The sequence below is a fragment of the Carcharodon carcharias genome, chromosome 28 (assembly GCF_017639515.1).
Source record: "Carcharodon carcharias isolate sCarCar2 chromosome 28, sCarCar2.pri, whole genome shotgun sequence".
NCBI classification, from domain to species: domain Eukaryota; kingdom Metazoa; phylum Chordata; class Chondrichthyes; order Lamniformes; family Lamnidae; genus Carcharodon; species Carcharodon carcharias.
Genome location: NC_054494.1, coordinates 7,208,020 through 7,230,873, shown reverse-complemented (window position 1 = coordinate 7,230,873; position 22,854 = coordinate 7,208,020). Strand labels below are relative to the sequence as shown.

At 49.3% G+C, this 22,854-nt stretch overlaps 1 protein-coding gene across 2 annotated transcripts in view; it reads left to right on the top strand.

The window, feature by feature from the left end:
• Positions 1-22,854, top strand: part of LOC121270932 (fatty acid-binding protein, intestinal-like) — a 175,550-nt gene that overhangs the window by 4,788 nt on the left and 147,908 nt on the right. For both annotated transcript variants that reach the window (XM_041176555.1, XM_041176556.1), the window contains exon 2: positions 4,523-4,629. In XM_041176555.1, coding sequence (XP_041032489.1) covers positions 4,563-4,629 — 67 coding nt within the window. In that variant the 5' untranslated portion in view covers positions 4,523-4,562. The remainder of the gene's footprint in view (positions 1-4,522; positions 4,630-22,854) is intronic.

The following is a 22,854-nucleotide window of genomic DNA, read 5'->3' as shown; positions in this document are numbered from 1 at the left end:
TTGGAAATTGGCTTTGTGCCCAGGACTGATAACATCTCAGCCATTATGGGTTGTTGAGGGTCTAGTATTTGGGAAGTCATTGTCTCCACAGACTCATCAACTCTGCTAACAAGCCTGGCTTATCAAACACAATGCCCACCGTGTGTCTCTCTTTGAAGTTAGTTTGTGCAGTTCCAGGGGATCTGTTAGAATCTCCTCAGGCATCACAATGTGTGACATTTCCAAAACTGAGGAGTGAATTATTTTGTTTGGGAGACCCGCTGATGATAAATCACAGACAGAGGGTCAGACACCTTAATTGACTTTGTTTAGCAGAAAAGACCAGTTTAAAATAATAAGAAATAGCAATAAAGATAAAGTTTAAAAAAAAATTGGCCAGAATTTTATGGTCCCCCACCAGAGGGTTTTTAGGCAGGGGGAGGGGTTGGGGAAGGGGTATGGGGGGGCAGCGTGAAATTGAAGAGAAGGGGATTCCCTCTGGGTTCTCGCCCGCCCTGGCAATTTCACTCTGGGGCGGCAAGGCCGTGGACAGGGAGCCCGCTCTTGCCCCAGGTGAGGCCATTTCATGGCCGATTAATGACCACTTAAGGGCCTTTTCCGATCCAGCATCAATTTTTAGGCCGTTGGGAGGATTGAAATGGAGTGGGGGAAGCCCGAAAATGTATGGGATTACATCTCGGATGGGAAGGAGAGGGGAGGTGCCTCTATAAGAAGTCCCCCTTTGAAGCTGGGAACCCCTTCTTAAGGTTCAGTGGTTTCTGAACCTCCCTAACCCCCCTTCCTGGCCTCTCCCCCACCGAGACCCTGATCAACAACACCCCCCACCCCAACAGGCCTTCCCTACCCTCCCCGCCCTGGGACCCCTTGAACATACCTGGGCCTCCAGTGCCCGGACTTAGGCTCTGACATCTTCCTGCATTTCTTCTTCTGTCCACTGCAGCACCGTCGCTGCAGATAGGCCAACATCTCTCTAAGGCGGGACTCCCTCCCGAGTGAGGGGCAAAAGTCCCGCCTGCAGCCACTTAACACTCATTCGAGTGTAAAATGGCTGCGAGGCACTTGGCAGGAGCAGGGACCTCTTCCCCAGTGAAAAATTCAGGCCTTAATTTTAAGTTCTGTTCCACAACACCTGATTCCCGCCGTTAGTAATTTACTGTAAAAAAGATTTAGGATCAGTGTCTTTGTCATGTTTTTTAAACTATTAACCCTTTGTTAACTATTGCTTGTTAAATTAATCTTGAGATAGATTTCTTCTGCATAAGAGGAAAGGACCTTTTTATCCTCTCTGAACTTCAATTTTCCCTTAGTCTCTATTGTGTGAAGGAAACAAGGAATCTGTAAGGAATAAATCTTACATATGTCTGACCAGACACTGCTGGCTAGAGTCTTCATCCATCATGGGAGGTCTTGTGGAGCAGCAGTAATGTCCCTCACTCAGGTTCAAGTCCCACATCAGGGTTTGATGGCCACACAAGTTGATTATCCGCCTGTAAACAATCTTTCCAACACACCTGATGACAGGCAGGAAGATTGGGAGAGTTTGCTGGTCAGCCTTTCTGCCAGAGGCAACAGCAAACCACTGCATTGCTTTGCCAAACATAATCGTGGACCAATTGATTGGAAGACTATGATCACCAAAGCCCTCTTAGGGCATGGTACCGAGAAGAGGGGAGCACAGAAAGGAAAATCTGATGAAGGGGATTCATAGGGTGATGATGCGATTAATTCCCTTAAAAAGGATAGTGGGAGATTCAGCAAAGGATGTGCCAGGTTTTCAGTTCTGCTTATTTACCTGGGTAATGCTTGATGATGTCAGGGTGGCAAAGACAGAAATCAACACTGATGGTTCTAAGGGCATAGAACCATAGAACCATAGAACACTACAGCACAGAAAACAGGCCATTTGGTCCTTCTAGTCTGTGCCAAAATATTATTCCGCTAATCCCAGTGACCTGCACCTAGTCCATAACCTTCCAGACCTCTCCCATCCATGCTAAAAGATATTGCAGAAATTAGTGTCACAGGGGCTCAGATTGTTCTAGGGTGGTAGTGAATGAGGATGTCCATTTTGCACCGTGTCCGACTGCCTTCAGTTAAGAGGAAGTGAGGTTCAGTGTAAAGCTAGCAGCTGATTCGCTGATCACTCAGATTGCCTCAGACCGTCCTCACCCTCCATTATCTTCACTTTGTGTAAATCATACATTTGATCACGGCCTTTCTTTCAGTTTATGTTTATCATTTCAGATTATTTGCTGTATTAACTGTACAGACGTTACAAGCTATGAGTATGATATATAGTTCTCATCAGAACCATTGGACTGGGTACCAGGAACTATCCTATCTCTGAATTGGCTTTTCTCTGCACCAATGGAGCTGGACCTCCCAGTCTGAGGTGCAGAAACTCAGCACCTCCTACTCCATTGAGGAATTCACACCAATTATTGAAAACATAGCATCCAATCAGTTTTCCCAGTGCAGGATTCCTTTGCCCTGGTAAAAACCACATCAATGTCAACCTGAGCTATAAGTGCCTCAAAGTAGAGCCCATCTAACCTTTTCAGGGTCTCTCTGCTATACGCAGAGACATCCTTTGTCAAATTACTAAGACATCCTACTGTCTTCTGGTTATTCTATATTTTCCTCAAACATTTCTGTAACTGGCTGCATTGCTTGTCCTTCCCAGTTGTGCAGGGAAGGACTCATTAAGAAAATGCATGTGAATTGTTGTTATATCTGGTGCCTCTTATGGCTGATCAAAAATCACATTGGAGGATCAGTCCTCACCAGGGATTGCTGCTGAGTTCTTGATCACTCAAGGCTGTGTCTAGTTGACAGCCTATTCTGGAGCATTGCTGGAGCCAATATTTATCCCTCAATGTCACTAAAGCAGATTATCTACTCATTATTGGAGAGAATATGCTTTGCACCAATTAGCGACTGCATTTCCTGACTTCTCTTTAGCTCTGAAGGAGTCATGTCGACTTGAAACGTTAACTCTGTTTCTCTCTCCACAGATGCTGTCAGACCGGCTGCGTTTTTCCAGCATTTTCTGTTTTTAGTGCTTTTGCCAATGGCAACTACATTTCAAAACTGGCTGTAAAGCCCTTTGTGAACCCCCAAAGTTGTGAAAGGCACTATAAAATACAAGAGCTTTCTCTAACATGTCAATACTCAAAGCCAGAAACGCATATGGATCCTTTGATCTTTGTTGGCTGTGGGTATCAAGGCAAATGAGACTAAGGTAGTTGTGGTACAGACCACCCATTAATTGAAAGACAGAATAGACTTGAGGGGCTGAATGGCCTGCTCCCATTCCCATGTTCCTTCCACAAGCTGTTTCTGATTGCAAAACCTCTGAATTTATAGAAATCTGAGCTACAACAGTCATACCTCCCAATGGCCTCTGCAATTCCTCAGCAAGAGTGTCATAGAAATTTCTCATTCTGTGAAAGGCTCTTAAAAATGTTAGAATTGTAAAGCACGATTAAACCCAATTGGAACCTTCGAGCTTTTTCTCCTGAGACAACTTGAGCAGTAAACACAACTGGGTTAGACTTCTCAGTACAGATCACAGCCACTGACAATTAACAGTTCACATTCCATTGCCAACCTCATGTCCTCAAACACATCAGCGACTCGTGACTTAGGTGATAATAAAAGACAATTGTTACTGTTCATGAAATGAAGTAGAATGGCAATGTGAGGTGCAGTGGACATTGAAATGTCAAATCCCAATGACAATGGAGTGAGTGACGACAACATCAAAGGAAGCCATTTAACTTCAGACTGTAAAACCTATCAACTTTCTTAGGTTTCACAACACGGCTAACTAAACCCCTGACTTTGAAAGAAATTCTGCAACAGTCCATCCTGAATCCTTTTTCAACTGATAATAAAAGGATTGCTGGTTAGGCCTTAGCTGAAGCTCTGTGGACAGTTCTGGGCACCACACTCCTGGAAAGATGTAAAGGCCTTAGAAAGGGTACAGAGGAGACTTACCAGGACATTACCAGAGATGAGGAGCTTCAGTTATGAGGAGAGGTTGGAAATGTTAGAACGTTCTTAAAACAGAGGAGGTTAAGAGGTGACATGTTGAGGGTTTTCAAGATAATGAGAGGTTCTGAGATAATAGAGAGGATGTATTCCCTCAGTCAAGCGGGTTCAATCAATCAACTCAACCAGAGTTCGTGGATTTAAGACAACTGAGTTCCAGAGGGGAGGAGATACGAATATGTTTTTTCACTCACAGTTGTTGGGATCTGGAGCGCTCAGTCTGAAAATGTGGTGGAATCTGATTCCACAAATGATTTTGGAAGGGAATTGGACACACATGTAAGGTTGAGGATCTTACAGAGTTACAAACAAGAAGCAACAAAGTAGGACCAGATGCAAGTGCTCTTTCAAAGACCTAGTACAGACCCGACAGGCTGAATGATCACCTTCTGTGCTATAAATTTCTATGACTCTGTCTCTGCGAGTTGGATCTGAGCTTCCCAAACACATCTCTAATTTCTCTCACCAGGTCAGCTTCAGAAAGTCATTGCTCCTCTATACGTTTAGCCATGGCTTTTGATGGAGTTTGGAAGGTGTTCGAAAATGATAATTTTGAAGCGTTCCTCATTGCCTTGGGTAAGTCAGTCGTTGTTGACCTTAAGAGAAATTCGATCGAATGTTAATGGGTGTGTTAATCTGAGGTTAATTAACGGGTAGTTACAGAACATCCCCATCTCAATGAGGATTGCCACATGTGTATCAGAAAGAGGTGGAAGGCTAGATTTTCCCCTCCCAACGCTGGGCAAACCCACATCGTGTGGCTCAAACTGGAGGCATGGGGATCGTAATTTTAATCTTACCAAGCCATTCCCAATGGACACCATTTTCCACTGGACAGAAAGCATATTGGATTGTGATCCATACTCATGGAAAGTGATGTGAGGATCACAACTTAAATGCCTGCTGCAGATGTAATTTTCCATGATATCGGTATTTACTTTGAGGTGTTAGGTTCCTGAAGGCTATGGGAGCCACGCCTAATAAGTCAGTTCATGAACCTTGGGGGAAGCCTGCTGTGGAGTTGGGAACTTTTTTGCAGGTAAGTTTTAAAGTACTTGCCAACTTCAAATGTCATAATATAATACTGTATGGCAATTTAATTATGTTTTCAATGCAGTGATTGATCATAGGGCTCTGTCCTTAAAAGATAAATGACTATTAATTTGATCAGCCTTGTGTAAGTGTTCACATGCATTACAGCCCTTTCTCCATTGGATAAAGTTCTCATCTGAACTCAACAGTACTGGTAATATGATTTAAATGGTTCATCTGGACATTATGGTTTACATTGATCTAACATCCAAAGTTCTTTTGAGACTTGAAGAAACTGAACAGATGTCAGGCTTCTTTGATTAAAACTCCATTGAACCTTGGACAAAAAAGGAGTAGGTGGCTAGATATCAGGTCAGGCAAATTCAAAGACTCCATGGTATTGAATGGATTATCTCAGCAGGAGCTGTTGACACAGCCTTAGAGAGGACGGTGTGTTTTGTTTGATTCGTAGTTTTATGAACATATGAAAAACAAAGAAACATACGAATGAGGAGCAGGAGTGGGGCCACTTGGCCCTTGGAGCCTGCTCCACCATTCAATAATATCATGGTTGATTTGATTGTAACCTCCATCCCACAGTCCTGCCTACCCCCGGTAACTTTTCACCCCTTTGTTAATCAAGAATCTGTCTAGCACTGCCTTAAAAATATTCAAGGACTCTGCTTCCACCATCTTTTAAGGAAAGTCTTCCGGTCGGAGAACAGGGGTGGGGCTCACTCACCGACACGTAAAATTATGCGGGATGACGTCAGGTGGAACTCCCGACTTTACCCTACGTTGTTTCCATTTTCAGGTCGGCAGGAGCGCAGCCAAGTCAGCTGAGCACCTGTCAACGGCCTATTGAGGCCATTAAAAAACTAATTAAAGTCATTAATGGACCTGCCCGTCCAACCTTAGGGTCAGCGGGCAGGCCGGGAGCCCTAGTGGGCTTCAGAAAAAGCATGAAACCTCATCCACAGGCGGGATGAAGTTTTATGAGGGTATTTAAATTTTTATTAAAGGTTTCAGTAAAAGTTATAGACATGTCCCAAATCATGTGACAGTGTCACATGAGGGGACATGGCAGGGAAATTTTTTTATCAGTTGTATTACAAACTTTAATTCCAAGCCGATCTCCTTGAGGCAGCACTTAGCCTCAGGGAGATCTGCGTGCTCTTTTGCGCGCGTGTGTGAAACAGCGCACTCCCAGCTGAGGGAATCAACCCCCCCGCCTGCACAGGGAACACATAGGGCCTTAATTGGCCCGCCCATGTAAAATGGCGGTGCTCTCCTGATCGGGGGTGCCGATTGGAGGTGGGCCCACCCCTGCCCGCTCCCGCACTTCCCCAGCAACGGGGGGAAGATTTTTCCCAGAGTTCCAAACACTCACCACCCTCTAAGAGAAAAAATTTCTCCTCAACTCTGTCTTGAATGAGCGACCCCTTATTTTTAAACAGTGACCCCCCCCGTTCTAGATTCTCCCACAAGCAGAAACATCCTCTCTGCATGCACCCTGTCAAGACCCCTCAGGACCTTAAAGGTTTCAATCAAGTCACCTCTTACTCTTCTAAACTCCAGTGGATACAAGCCTAGTCTGTCCAACCTTTCCTCATAAGACAACCCAACCATTCCTGGTATTAGTCCAGTAAACCTTCTCTGAACTGTTTCCAATGCATTATTTCTTTAAATAAGGAGGCCAGCACTGTACACAATACTCCAGATGTGGTCTCACCAGCAGCCTGTACAACTGAAGCATAAACTCCCTACTTTTGTATTTAATTCCCCTCACAATAAATGATAACATTCTATTAGCTTTCCTAATTACTTGCTGTACTTGCACACTAGATTTTTGTGATTCATGCACTAGGACACCCAGGTCCCTCTGCACCTCAGAGCTCTGCAATCTCTCACCATTTAGATAGTATCCTTCTTTTTTATTTTTCCTGCCAAAATGGACAATTTCACATTTGCCCACATTATGCTCCATTTGCCAGATCTTTGCCCACTCGCTTAACCTATCTATGTCCTCTTGTAGCCTCCTTACATCCTCTTCACAATGGACTTTCCTACCTATCTTTGTGTCATCAGCAAATTTAGGGACCATATCTTCAGTCTCTTCATCCAAATCATTTATATAAATTGTAAAAAGTTGAGGCCCCAACACTGATCCCTGTGTCACAGCCTCATCACATTTCATCAACCAGGAAAAGACCCATTTATGGCTACCCTCTGTCTCATATTAGCTATCCAATCTTCTATCCATGCCAATATGTTATTCCCTACACCAAGAGCTTTTATTTTTCACAATAACCTTTGATGTGGCACTTTATCAAATACCTTCTGGAAATCTAGGTACAGTACATCCACCAGTTCTCCTTTACCCACAACACTTGTGACTCTTTCAAATACCCCCAATATTGTGGGGGGGGGGGGGGGGGGGGGGGGGCGCAATGGCGGAGTGGTAGTGTCACTGGACTAATAACCCAGAACCCCAGAGTAAAGCTCTGGGGACCTGGGTTTGAATCCCAGCATGGCAGATGGTGGAATTTTAATTAAATAAAAAAAATTGGAATTAAAAATCTAATGATGCCCATGAAACCATTGTTGATTGTTGTAAAAACCCATTTGGCTCACTGAAGTCCTTTAGGGAAGGAAATCTGCCATCCTTACCTGGTCTGGCTTACATGTGACTCTAGACCCACAGCAATGTGGTTGACTCTTAAACGACCTAGCAAGCCTCTCAGTTGTATCAAACTGCTACAAAGCCTCAAAAAAGGAATGAAACAAACGGACCACTCGGCATCAACCTAGGCACTGGAAATGACAATGGCAAACTCAGCCCTGCTGACCCTGCAGAGTCATCCCTACTAACATCCAGGGGCGAGTGCCAAAATTGAGAGAGCTGTCTCACAGACTAGTCAAGCAACAGCCTGACATAGTCATCCTCACGGAATCATACAGATAATCTCCCAGACTCCACCATCACCATCCCTGTGCATGTCCTGTTCCACCGACAGGACAGGCTGAGCAGAGGTGGTGACACAGTGGGATACAGTCGGGAGGGAGTTGCTCTGGGAGTCCTCAACATTGACTCTGGTCCCCATGAAATCTCATGGCATCAGGTCAAACATGGGCAAGGAACCTCCTGCTGATTACCATGTACCACCCTCCCTCAGCTGATGAATCAGTGCTCCTCCATGTTGAACATCACTTGGAGGAAGTACTGAGGGTAGCAAGAGCACAGAATGTACTCTGGGTGGGGGACTTCAATGTCCATCACCAAGAGTGGTTCAGTAGCACTACTACTGACTGAGCTGGCCGAGTCCTAAATGACATAGCTGCTGGACTGCGGCAGGTGGTGAGGGAACCAACAAGAGGGAAAAACATACTTGCCCTCAACCTCACCAAGCTGCCTGTCACAGATGCATCTGTCCATGACATTATCAGTAGGAGTGGCCACCTCACAGTTGCACAGAGGATACCCTCCATTGTGTTGTGAGGTGCTACCACCGTGCTAAATGGGATAAAAGAGCGCGAAGAGAGCGACGGAGACACAGGATAAAACTGAAATAGTGACGTCACAGGAAAGCTGTGACCTGATTGGTTAGTAGGAAATCTGCACCAAATTTGAAAAAAAAACACTGCAAAGCTAATTAATAAATTAATTACCTAAGTCGAGATGGGTGGGCGGGTAATGTGCTGTAGCTGTATGATGTGGGAGCTGGCAGATCCCATTGCAAGCCGCAGTGACCACATCTGCAGCAAGTGTTGGTTGCTGGAGGAATTCCGGCTCAGAATTGATGAGCTGGAGTCCGAGCTCCGGACGCTGTGGCACATCTGGGAGGGGGAGAGTTACCTGGACACTTTGTATCACGAGGCGGTCACACCCGGTAGATTAAGTACCTCAAGTTCGGTCAGTGGTCAGGGTCAGCTGGGTGTGACTGCAAGTGAGGCAGATAGAGGGATCCTGTGTTCAGGAACAGAGGAGCCTCAGCTCTTGACCTTGTCCAACAGGTACAAGTTACTTGCTCCCTGTGTGGATGAGGAACAGGGCTGTAGGGAGGATGAGCCAGCTGACCACGGCACCGTGGCACAGGAGGCCATTCAAGAGGGGGAGCAAAAAGACAAGTGGTAGTTGTAGGGGATTCTATAATTAGGGGAATTGATAGCTTCCTTTGTAAGCAGGATTGAGAGTCCCACATGGTATGTTGCCTGCCCAGTGCCAGGGTGAGGGACATCTCTGACCGGCTTGAAAGGATATTGGAGAGGGAGGGGGAGGATCCAGTTGTTGTGGTCCATGTTGGGACAAATAACATAGGTACAACTAGGAAAGAGGACCTGTTTATCAGGAACTAGGAACTAAATTAAAGAACAGGTCCTCAAGGGTTATAATCTCCGGATTACTACCCAAGCCACGTGCAAATTGGAATAGGGACGTGAGAATAAGGGAAGTAAACACATGGCTAAAGGAGTGGTGCGGGAAAGAGGGGTTCCATTTCATGAGGCACTGGCATCAATATTGGAAGAGGAGGGATCTGTACTGTTGGGACAGTCTCCACCTGAACCGATCTGGGACCAATGTTCTAGCAAAAAGGGTAAATAGGGTGGTCAACAGTACTTTAAACTAGAAAGTGGGAGGGAGGGAAGGGTAAAACTCCAAGAAGTATGACTAATGGGAAACAAAGCAGCAGGTTAGCTTGTGGGGGGTGGATTCAACTTCATGGAAAATTATGAAAAAACTGAAAAGAAAGGAGAGCCCAGGAGAGGCTATTAAGATCTCCAGAACACAGAATAGGACAGAGTGTTTGGAAATGGCTAGGAATCTAACTTCAAGCACATCAGGTAAAGGGACAACAATGAGAGAGGGGATGGGAAATACAGGACGAAGGTGTTGTTTCTGAATGCACGCAGTGTACAAAATAAGGTAAATGAGCTTGTGGCGCAGATTGAAATTGGCAGGTATGATGTGGTGGGCATCATTGGAGACATGGCTGCAAGGGGATCAGGACTGGGAGCTAAATATCCAAGGATATACATCCTATCGAAAAGATAGGCAGGTTGGCAGAGAGGGTGGGGTTGCTTTGTTAGTAAGAAATTAAATTAAATTGATAGCAAGAAATGACGTAGGGTCAGATGATGTAGAATCTGTGTGGGTAGAGTTGAGGAACCACAAAGGTAAAAAAACCATAATGGGAGTTATGTACAGGCCTCCGAACAGTAGTCAGGATGTGGGACACAAGATACACCAGGAGGTAGAAAAGGCGTGTAAGAAAGGCAAGGTTACAGCAATCATGGGGGATTTCAATATGCAGGTAGACTGGGAAAATCAGGTTGGCAGTGGATCCCAAGAAAAGGAATTTGTGGAATGTCTACGAGGTGGCTTTTTGGAGCAGCTTGTGGTGGAGCCCACTAGGGAACAGGCAATTCTAGATTCAGTGATGTGTAATGAGGCAGATTTGATCAGGGGGCTTAAGGTGAAGGAACCCTTAGGAGGAAGTGACCATAATATGATAGAATTTACCCTGTAATTTGAGAGGAAAAAGCTGGAATCAGATGTAACGGTATTACAGTTGAATAAAGGCAACTACAGAGACATGAGGGAGGAGCTGGTCAGAATTGACTGGGAGATGAGCCTAGCAGGAAAGACAGTGGAACAGCAATGGCAGGAGTTTCTGGGAATAATTTGGGAGACACAGCAAAAAATTCATCCCTAGGAAGAAGAAGCATGCTAAAGGGAGGACGAGGCAACCATGGCTGACAAGAGAACTCAGGGACAGCATAAAAGCTAAAGAGAAAGCATACAATGTGGTGAAGAGCAGTGGGAAACCGGGGGATTGGGAAGCCTACAAAGACCAACAGAGGACAACTAAAAAAGAAATAAGGAGGGAGAAGATTAAATATGAGAGTAAACTAGCCAGTAATATAAAAGAAGATTGCAAGAGTTTTTTTAGATATATAAAGGGTAAGAGAGAGACAAAAGTGGACATTTGACTGCTGGAAAATGATGCTGGAGAAGTAGTAGTGGGGAACAAAGAAATGGTGGAGGAACTGAATAGGAACTTGGTTTCAGTCTTCACGGTGGAAGACACGAGTAACATCCCCAACGTTCAAGAGAGTCAGGGGGGGCAGAGGTGAGTATGGTGGCCATTACCAAGGAGAAAGTGCTAGGAAAACTGAAAAGTCTAAAGGTGGATAAATCACCTGCATCAGATGGATTACACCCCAGAGTTCTGAAGGAGATAGCTGAAGGGATAGTGGAGGCGTTAGTGGTGATCTTTCAGGAATCACTGGAGTCAGGGAGGGTCCCAGAGGACTGGAAAATCGCTAATGTAACTCCCTGTTTAAGAAGGGAGTGAGGCAAAAGACGGGAAATTACAGGCCAATTAGCCTGACCTCGATCGTTGGTAAGATTTTAGAGTCCATTATTAAGGATGAGAATTCAGAATACTTGGAAGTGCATGGCAAAATCGGGCAAAGTCAGCATGGTTTCATCAAGGGGAGGTCATGCCTGACAAATCTGTTAGAATTCTTTGAGGAAGTAATGAGTAGGTTAGACAAAGGAGAGCCAATGGATGTTATCTACTTGGACTTCCAGAAGGCCTTTGACAAGGTGTTGCACAGGAGGTGCTCAGTAAGATAAGAGCCCATGGTGTTAGAGGCAAGGTACTAGCATGGATAGAAGATTGGCTGTCTGGCAGGAGGTAGAGAGTGGGGGTAAGGGGCTCCTTCTCAGGATGGCGGCCGGTGACTAGTGGTGTTCCGCAGGGGTCAGTGTTGGGACCACAACTTTTCACTTTATACATTAATGATCTAGATAAAGGAACTGAGGGCATCCTGGCTAAGTTTGCAGATGATACAAAGATAGGTGGAGGGACAGGTAGTATTGAGGAGGCGGGGAGGCTGCAGAAGGATTTAGACAGGTTAGGAGAATGGGCAAAGAAGTGGCAGATGGAATACAACGTGGGGAAGTGTGAGGTCATGCACTTTGGTAGGAAGAATAGAGGTATAGACTATTTTCTAAATGGGGAGAGAATTCAGAAATCTGGAGTGCAAAGGGACTTGGGAGTCCTAGTCCAGGATTCTTTTAAGGTTAACTTGAAGGTTGAGTCGGTAGTTAGGAAGACAAATGCAATGTTGGCATTTATTTCGAGAGGAATATTTTATAGAATCTAAAAGCAGGGATGTGCTGCTGAGGGTCCCTCCATCCCTCCCTTCCTTTTCCTGATTTACAGCTGCCTCTGGGATGTTACATGTATCCTCTATAGTGAAGACTGATGCAAAATATATGTTCAATTCATCTGTTATCTCCTTACTTTCCATTATTAATTCCCCAAATTCACTTTCTATAGCACAAACACTCACTTTGTTAATTCTTTTCTTATTTAAATATCTATAGAAACTCTTTCTATCGTCTTTATATTACTAGCTAGCTTTTCCTCATTCTCTAATTTTAACCTCCTTATTAATCTTTTTGTCATCCTTTGCTATTCTTGAGACTCTGTCCAATCTTCTGACCTACCACCCACGTCTTAGCATAAGTATATGCTTTTCCTTTGGGTTTGATACTGTCTTTAACTTTTTTAGTTAACGATGGATGGTGGGTCCTCCCCTTGAAATTTTTCTTTCCCACTGGAATGCAATTATTCTGTTTATTCTGAAATACCCCTTTAAATATCTGCCACTGAATTTCTCCTGACATATCCCTTCATCACATTTGACAGTTCATTTCAACAAATGCAATGTTTTGAAGAGGTTTTTGAACTGCTGTTTGTTTATTTTGATAGATTAATGAACACTTGAGATGACAGAGTGTTTATTCAACTAGATTGTGAATGGCTAATTATTTTTTTTATTTCCTGAGGTTTTCAAAGACTTCCCAGTGTTATTAAATGGCTCATGAGATCTGTACATGGTGGATACTAGGAGTGGTATGGAGGATGCATTGGGGAATGAACAGGGCATGGCTTGGGCATGGGGTATGGAGAGGGCAAGGGGGTCAAGGATGATGTTCAGGGGCATGGGGGCATAGACCATGCATGAGGGGCATGGAGGGGCCGTGGGGAGGTGAGGGGGTGAGAGGTATGGGCAAGGGGGCCTAAAAACCAACGTCCCAGTAAATGGGGGCAGAACTTCCTGCCTCAGACCTGTATCGAGAAGCATCGGCACCAACTCCATCCTGCCCTCAACACTGGAAGTCAAAAATTCCAGCTGAATGGTCTGGCCTCCAGATCTCAGGATCGCAATGTCAGGAAATGGCCCAACTCACACATCCCAATTTGAACAAAGAACAAAGAACAAAGAAAAGTACAGCACAGGAACAGGCCCTTCAGCCCTCCAAACCTGCGCTGATCATTGCCCATCAGCTAAAACATTTTGCACTTCCGGGGTCCATATCCCTCTATTCCCATCCTATTCATGTATTTGTCAAGCTGCTCTTAAACACCACTATCGTACCAGCTTCCACCACCTCCTCTGGCAGCGAATTCCAGACACTCACTACCCTCTGCGTAAAAAACTTGCCCCGCACATCACCTTTATAGTTTTCTCCTCTCACCTTAAATCTATGTCCCCTAGTAATTGACTCTTTCACCATGGGAAAAAGCTTCTGACTATCTACTCTGTCCAGGCCACTCATAATTTTGTAAACTTCTATCAAGTCGCCCCTCAATCTCCATCGCTCTAGTGAGAACAATCCGAGTTTCTCCAACCTCTCCTCATAGCTAATAACCTCCAGTCCAGGCAGCATCCTGGTAAACCTCCTCTGCACCCTCTCCAATGCCTCCATATCCTTCTGGTAATGTGATGACCAGAATTGCACGCAATATTCCAGGTGTGGCCTAACCAAGGTTCTATACAGCTGCAGCATGACTTCCCAGCTTTTATACTCAATACCCTTGCCAATGAAGGCAAGCATGCCATATGCCTTCCTGACTACCTTATCCACCTGCGTTGCCACTTTCAGTGACCTGTGGACCTATACACCCAGATCACTCTGCCCATCGATGCACTTAAGGGTTCTGCCATTTACTGTGTAATTCCTGCCTGTATTAGACCTTCCAAAATGCATTACCTCGCATTTGTCCGGATTAAACTCCATCTGCCATTTCTCCGCCCAAGTCTCCAACCGATCTATATCCCGTTGTATCCTTTGACAATCCTTTTCACTACCTGCAACTCCTCCAACCTTGGTGTCGTCTGCAAATTTACTAATTAGCCCAGTTACATTTTCCTCCAAATCATTTACGTATACCACAAACAGCAAAGGTCCCAGCACTGATCAGTGCGGAACTCAACTAGTCACAGCTCTCCATTCACAAAAGCACCCTTCCACTGTTACCCTCTGTCTTCTATGACCAAGCCAATTCTGTATCCATCCTGCCAGCTCACCTCTGATCCTGTGCGACTTTACCTTCTGTACCAGTCTGCCATGAGGAACCTTGTCAAAGTCTTACTGAAATCCATGTATATAACATCCACTGCCCTTCCATCATCGATCATCTTTGTCACTTCCTCGAAAAACTTGACCAAGTTAGTGAGACATGACCTCCCCTTCACAAAACCATGCTGCCTCTCACTAATACACCCATTTGCTTCCAAATGGCAGTAAATCCTGTCACGAAGAATCTTCTCCAATAATTTCCCTACCACTGACGTAAGGCTCACCGGCCTGTAATTTCCTGGATTATCCCTGCTACCCTTCTTAAACAATGGAACAACATTGGCCATTCTCCAGTCCTCTGGGACCTCACCCATAGCCAGTGAGGATACAAAGATTTCTGTCAAGGCCCCAGCAATCTCCTCCCTTGCCTCCCTCAGTACTCTGGGGTAGATCCCATCTGGCCCTGGGGACTTATCCACCTTAATATTCTTCAAGATGCCTAACACCTCCTCTTTTTTGATCTCAACATGATCCAAGCTATCTACACACTCTTCCCTAGACAAATTGACCGCTTCCTTCTCTTTGGTGGATACTGATGAGAAGTACTCATTTAGTATCTCTCCCATTTCTTCTGGCTCCACACACAGATTCCCACCTCTGTCCCTGAGTGGGCCTACCCTTTCCCTGGCTACCCTCTTGCTTTTTACATATGTACAAAAGGCCTTGGGATTTTCCTTAATCCTGGTTGCCAATGACTTTTCATGACCCCTTTTAGCCCTCCTGATTCCTTACTTAAGTTTCTTCCTACGTTCTTTATATTCTCCACAGGCTTCATCTGTTCCCAGCCTTCCAGCCCTTACGAATGCTTCCCTTTTCTTTTTGACTAATCTCATAATATCCTTCAGTTTCCAAGGTTCCTGAAACTTGCCATGCTTATCCTTCATCCTAGCAGGAACATGCTGGTCCTGAATTCTTATCAACTGACGTTTGAAAGCCCCCAACATGTCAGTTGTTGATTTGCCCTCAAACATCCGCCTCCAGTCTAGATTCCTCAGTTCCTGCCTAATATTGTTATAATTAGCCTTCCCCCAATTAAGCACCTTAACCCAAAAGGGAAAATCGTGCCCAGAACGTATAACAAAGCTAATGGTGTATGAGTACCTCAGGTCACATCAAGCAATAATAACAACAGGGTAAAATTAAAGGCAATATATGTGAAGGCACAAAGTATTTGTAACAAGGCTGTTGATTTAATGGCACCAATAGATATAAGTGGGTTTGAGCTCAAAAACATGACTGAACCAAGGAGCTGAAGCTTGCAATGTCACTTATTAAAATTGAGGCACCTTCAATTCTGAATCTGTACAGCTGTTTCCAGCAGCTCTAACAGTGACCAGCAGCACGGGGTCTGGGACAGTGACCTCCAGCAGCTCTAACAGTGACCAGCAGCACGGGTCTAGGACAGTGACCTCCAGCAGCTCTAACAGTGACCAGCAGCACGGGGTCTGGGACAGTGACCTCCAGCAGCTCTAACAGTGACCAGCAGCACAGGGTCTAGGACAGTGACCTCCAGCAGCTCTAACAGTGACCAGCAGCACGGGGTCTGGGACAGTGACCTCCAGCAGCTCTAACAGTGACCAGCAGCACGGGGTCTAGGACAGTGACTTCCAGCAGCTCTAACAGTGACCAGCAGCACAGTCTGGGACAGTGACCTCCAGCAGCTCTAACAGTGACCAGCAGCACAGGGTCTGGGACAGTGACCTCCAGCAGCTCTAACAGTGACCAGCAGCACGGGGTCAGGGACAGTGACCTCCAGCAGATCTAACAGTGACCAGCAGCACAGGGTCTAGGACAGTGACTTCCAGCAGCTCTAACAGTGACCAGCAGCACGAGGTCTAGGACAGTGACCTCCAGCAGCTCTATCAGTGACCAGCAGCACGAGGTCTAGGACAGTGACCTCCAGCATCTCTAACAGTGACCAGCAGCACAGTCTGGGACAGTGACCTCCAGCAGCTCTAACAGTGACCAGCAGCACAGTCTGGGACAGTGACCTCCAGCAGCTCTAACAGTGACCAGCAGCACGGGGTCTGGGACAGTGACCTCCAGCAGCTCTAACAGTGACCAGCAGCACGAGGTCTAGGACAGTGACCTCCAGCAGCTCTAACAGTGACCAGCAGCACGGGGTCTGGGACAGTGACCTCCAGCTGCTCTAACAGTGACCAGCAGCACGGGGTCAGGGACAGTGAACTCCAGCAGCTCTCACAGTGACCAGCAGCACGGGGTCTGGGACAGTGACCTCCAGCAGCTCTAACAGTGACCAACAGCACGGGGTCTGGGACAGTGACCTCCAGCAGCTCTAACAGTGACCAGCAGCACGGGGTCTGGAACAGTGAACTCCAGCAGCTCTAACAGTGACCAACAGCACGGGGTCTGGGACAGTGACCTCCAGCAGCTTTAACAGTGACCAGCAGCACGGTCCGGGACAGTGACCTCCAGCAGCCCTAACAGTGACCAGCAGCACGAGGTCAGGGACAGTGACCTCCAGCAGCTCTAATAGTGACCAGCAACACAGTCTGGGACAGTGACCTCCAGCAGCTCTAACAGTGACCAGCAGCACGGGGTCTGGGACAGTGACCTCCAGCAGCTCTAACAGTGACCAGCAGCACGGGGTCTGGGACAGTGACCTCCAGCAGCTCTAACAGTGACCAGCAGCACGGGGTCTAGGACAGTGACCTCCAGCAGCTCTAACAGTGAACAGCAGCACAGGGTCCGAGACAGTGACCTCCAGCAGCTCTAACAGTGACCAGCAGCACGGGGTCCGGGACAGTGACCTCCAGCAGCTCTAACAGTGACCAGCAACACGGTCTGGGACAGTGACTTTCAGCAGCTCTAACAGTGACCAGCAGCACGAGGTCTAGGACAGTGACCTCCAGCAGCTCTATCAGTGACCAGCAGCACGAGGTCTAGGACAGTGACCTCCAGCATCTCTAACAGTGACCAGCAGCACAGTCTGGGACAGTGACATCCAGCAGCTCTAACAGTGACCAGCAGCACAGTCTGGGACAGTGACCTCCAGCAGCTCTAACAGTGACCAGCAGCACGGGGTCTGGGACAGTGACCTCCAGCAGCTCTAACAGTGACCAGCAGCACGAGGTCAGGGACAATGACCTCCAGCAGCTCTAACAGTGACCAGCAGCACGGGGTCTGGGACAGTGACCTCCAGCAGCTCTAACAGTGACCAGCAGCACAGGGTCAGGGACAGTGACCTCCAGCAGCTCTAACAGTGACCAGCAGCACGGGGTCTGGGACAGTGACCTCCAGCAGCTCTAACAATGACCAGCAGCACAGTCTGGGACAGTGACCTCCAGCAGCTCTAACAGTGACCAGCCGCACAGGGTCTGGGACAGTGACCTCCAGCAGCTCTAACAGTGACCAGCAGCACAGGGTCTGGGACAGTGACCTCCAGCAGATCTAACAGTGACCAGCAGCACGAGGTCTAGGACAGTGACCTCCAGCAGCTCTAACAGTGACCAGCAACACAGTCTGGGACAGTGACCTCCAGCAGCTCTAACAGTGACCAGCAGCACGGGGTCTGGGACAGTGACCTCCAGCAGCTGTAACAGTGACCAGCAGCACGGGGTCTGGGACAGTGACCTCCAGCAGCTCTAACAGTGACCAGCAGCACGGGGTCAGGGACAGTGACCTCCAGCAGCTCTAACAGTGACCAGCAGCACGGGGTCTGGGACAGTGACCTCCAGCAGCTCTAACAGTGACCAGCAGCACGGGGTCTAGGACAGTGACCTCCAGCAGCTCTAACAGTGACCAGCAGCACAGTCTGGGACAGTGAACTCCAGCAGCTCTAACAGTGACCAGCAGCACGGGGTCAGGGACAGTGACCTCCAGCAGCTCTAACAGTGACCAGCAGCACGGGGTCTGGAACAGTGAACTCCAGCAGCTCTAACAGTGACCAACAGCATGGGGTCTGGGACAGTGACCTCCAGCAGCTTTAACAGCGACCAGCAGCACGGTCCGGGACAGTGACCTCCAGCAGCTCTAACAGTGACCAGCAGCACGAGGTCAGGGACAGTGACCTCCAGCAGCTCTAACAGTGACCAGCAGCACAGGGTCAGGGACAGTGACCTCCAGCAGCTCTAACAGTGACCAGCAGCACGGGGTCTGGGACAGTGACCTCCAGCAGCTCTAACAGTGACCAGCAGCACAGTCTGGGACAGTGACCTCCAGCAGCTCTAACAGTGACCAGCAGCACAGGGTCTGGGACCGTGACCTCCAGCAGATCTAACAGTGACCAGCAGCACGAGGTCTAGGACAGTGACCTCCAGCAGCTATAACAGTGACCAGCAACACAGTCTGGGACAGTGACCTCCAGCAGCTCTAACAGTGACCAGCAGCACGGGGTCTGGGACAGTGACCTCCAGCAGCTCTAACAGTGACCAGCAGCACGAGGTCAGGGACAGTGACCTCCAGCAGCTCTAACAGTGACTAGCAGCACGGGGTCTGGGACAGTGACCTCCAGCAGCTCTAACAGTGACCAGCAGCACGGGGTCTGGGACAGTGACATCCAGCAGCTCTAACAGTGACCAGCAGCACGGGGTCAGGGACAGTGACCTCAAGCAGCTCTAACAGTGACCAGCAGCACGGGGTCTGGAACAGTGAACTCCAGCAGCTCTAACAGTGACCAACAGCACGGGGTCTGGGACAGTGACCTCCAGCAGCTTTAACAGCGACCAGCAGCACGGTCCGGGACAGTGACCTCCAGCAGCCCTAACAGTGACCAGCAGCACGAGGTCAGGGACACTGACCTCCAGCAGCTCTAACAGTGACCAGCAGCACAGGGTCAGGGACAGTGACCTCCAGCAGCTCTAATAGTGACCAGTAACACAGTCTGGAACAGTGACCTCCAGCAGCTCTAACAGTGACCAGCAACACAGTCTGGGACAGTGACCTCCAGCAGCTGTAACAGTGACCAGCAGCACGGGGTCTAGGACAGTGACCTCCAGCAGCTCTAACAGTGACCAGCAGCACAGTCTGGGACAGTGACCTCCAGCAGCTCTAACAGTGACCAGAAGCACGGGGTCAGGGACAGTGACCTCCAGCAGCTCTAACAGTGACCAGCAGCACGGTCCGGGACAGTGACCTCCAGCAGCTCTAACAGTGACCAGCAGCACGGGGTCTGGGACAGTGACCTACAGCAGCTCTAACAGTGACCAGCAGCACAGGGTCTGGGACAGTGACCTGCAGCAGCTCTAACAGTGACCAGCAGCACGGGGTCTGGGACAGTGACCTCCAGCAGCTCTAACAGTCACCAGCAGCACGGGGTCTGGGACAGTGACCTCCAGCAGCTCTAACAGTGACCAGCAGCACGGGGTCTGGGACAGTGACCTCCAGCAGCTCTAACAGTGACCAGCAGCACGGGGTCTGGGACAGTGACCTCCAGCAGCTCTAACAGTGACCAGCAGCACAGGGTCCGAGACAGTGACCTCCAGCAGCTCTAACAGTGACCAGCAGCACGGGGTCCGTGACAGTGACCTCCAGCAGCTCTAACAGTGACCAGCAACACGGTCTGGGACAGTGACCTCCAGCAGCTCTAACAGTGACCAGCAGCACGGGGTCAGGGACAGTGACTTCCAGCAGCTGTAACAGTGACCAGCAGCACGGGGTCTAGGACAGTGACCTCCAGCAGCTCTAACAGTGACCAGCAGCACAGTCTGGGACAGTGACCTCCAGCAGCTCTAACAGTGACCAGCAGCACGGGGTCTGGGACAGTGACCTCCAGCAGCTCTAACAGTGACCAGCAGCACGGTCCGGGACAGTGACCTCCAGCAGCTCTAACAGTGACCAGCAGCACGGGGTCTGGGACAGTGACCTCCAGCAGCTCTAACAGTGACCAGCAGCACGGGGTCTGGGACAGTGACCTCCAGCAGCTCTAACAGTGACCAGCAGCACGGGGTCTGGGACAGTGAGCACCAGCAGCTCTAACAGTGACCAGCAGCACGAGGCCTGGGACAGTGACCTCCAGCAGCTCTAACAGTGACCAGCAGCACGGGGTCTGGGACAGTGACCTCCAGCAGCTCTAACAGTGACCAGCAGCACGGGGTCTAGGACAGTGACCTCCAGCAGCTCTAACAGTGACCAGCAGCACAGGGTCCGAGACAGTGACCTCCAGCAGCTCTAACAGTGACCAGCAGCACGGGGTCCGGGACAGTGACCTCCAGCAGCTCTAACAGTGACCAGCAGCACGGGGTCTGGAACAGTGACCTCCAGCAGCTCTAACAGTGACCAGCAGCACGGGGTCTAGGACAGTGACCTCCAGCAGCTCTATCAGTGACCAGCAGCACGAGGTCTAGGACAGTGACCTCCAGCATCTCTAACAGTGACCAGCAGCACAGTCTGGGACAGTGACCTCCAGCAGCTCTAACAGTGACCAGCAGCACAGTCTGGGACAGTGACCTCCAGCAGCTCTAACAGTGACCAGCAGCACGGGGTCTGGGACAGTGACCTCCAGCAGCTCTAACAGTGACCAGCAGCACAGGGTCCGGGACAGTGACCTCCAGCAGCTCTAACAGTGACCAGCAGCACGGGGTCAGGGACAGTGACCTCCAGCAGCTCTAACAGTGACCAACATCACGGGGTCTGGGACAGTGACCTCCAGCAGCTCTAATAGTGACCAGCAACACAGTCTGGGACAGTGACCTCCAGCAGCTCTAACAGTGACGAGCAACACAGTCTGGGACAGTGACCTCCAGCAGCTGTAACAGTGACCAGCAGCACGGAGTCTAGGACAGTGACCTCCAGCAGCTCTAACAGTGACCAGCAGCACAGTCTGGGACAGTGACCTCCAGCAGCTCTAACAGTGACCAGCAGCACGGGGTCTGGGACAGTGACCTCCAGCAGCTCTAACAGTGACCAGCAGCACGGTCCGGGACAGTGACCTCCAGCAGCTCTAACAGTGACCAGCAGCACGGAGTCTGGGACAGTGACCTCCAGCAGCTCTAACAGTGACCAGCAGCACGGGGTCTGGGACAGTGACCTCCAGCAGCTCTAAAAGTGACCAGCAGCACGGGGTCTGGGACAGTGACCTCCAGCAGCTCTAACAGTGACCAGCAGTACGGGGTCTGGGACAGTGACCTCCAGCAGCTCTAACAGTGACCAGCAGCACGGGGTCTGGGACAGTGACCTCCAGCAGCTCTAACAGTGACCAGCAGCACGGGGTCCGAGACAGTGACCTCCAGCAGCTCTAACAGTGACCAGCAGCACGGGGTCCGGGACAGTGACCTCCAGCAGCTCTAACAGTGACCAGCAACACGGTCTGGGACAGTGACCTCCAGCAGCTCTAACAGTGACCAGCAGCACGGGGTCTGGGACAATGACCTCCAGCAGCTCTAACAGTGACCAGCAGCACAGTCTGGGACAGTGACCTCCAGCAGCTCTAACAGTGACCAGCAGCACGGTGTCTGGGACAGTCACCTCCAGCAGCTCTAACAGTGACCAGCAGCACGGGGTCTAGGACAGCGACCTCCAGCAGCTCTAACAGTGACCAGCAGCACAGGGTCCGGGACAGTGACCTCCAGCAGCTCTAACAGTGACCAGCAGCACGGGGTCCGGGACAGTGACCTCCAGCAGCTCTAACAGTGACCAGCAGCACAGGGTCCAGGACAGTGACCTCCAGCAGCTCTAACAGTGACCAGCAGCACAGGGTCCGGGACAGTGACCTCCAGCAGCTCTAACAGTGACCAGCAGCACGGGGTCCGAGACAGTGACCTCCAGCAGCTCTAACAGTGACCAGCAGCACGGGGTCCGGGACAGTGACCTCCAGCAGCTCTAACAGTGACCAGCAACACGGTCTGGGACAGTGACCTCCAGCATCTCTAACAGTGACCAGCAGCACGGGGTCCGGGACAATGACCTCCAGCAGCTCTAACAGTGACCAGCAGCACAGTCTGGGACAGTGACCTCCAGCAGCTCTAACAGTGACCAGCAGCACGGGGTCTGGGACAGTCACCTCCAGCAGCCCTAACAGTGACCAGCAGCACGGGGTCTAGGACAGTGACCTCCAGCAGCTCTAACAGTGACCAGCAGCACAGGGTCCGGGACAGTGACCTCCAGCAGCTCTAACAGTGACCAGCAGCACGGGGTCCGGGACAGTGACCTCCAGCAGCTCTAACAGTGACCAGCAGCACAGGGTCCAGGACAGTGACCTCCAGCAGCTCTAACAGTGACCAGCAGCACCGGGTCCGGGACAGTGACCTCCAGCAGCTCTAACAGTGACCAGCAACACAGTCTGGGACAGTGACCTCCAGCAGCTCTAACAGTGACCAGCAGCACGGGGTCTGGGACAGTGACCTCCAGCAGCTCTAACAGTGACCAGCAGC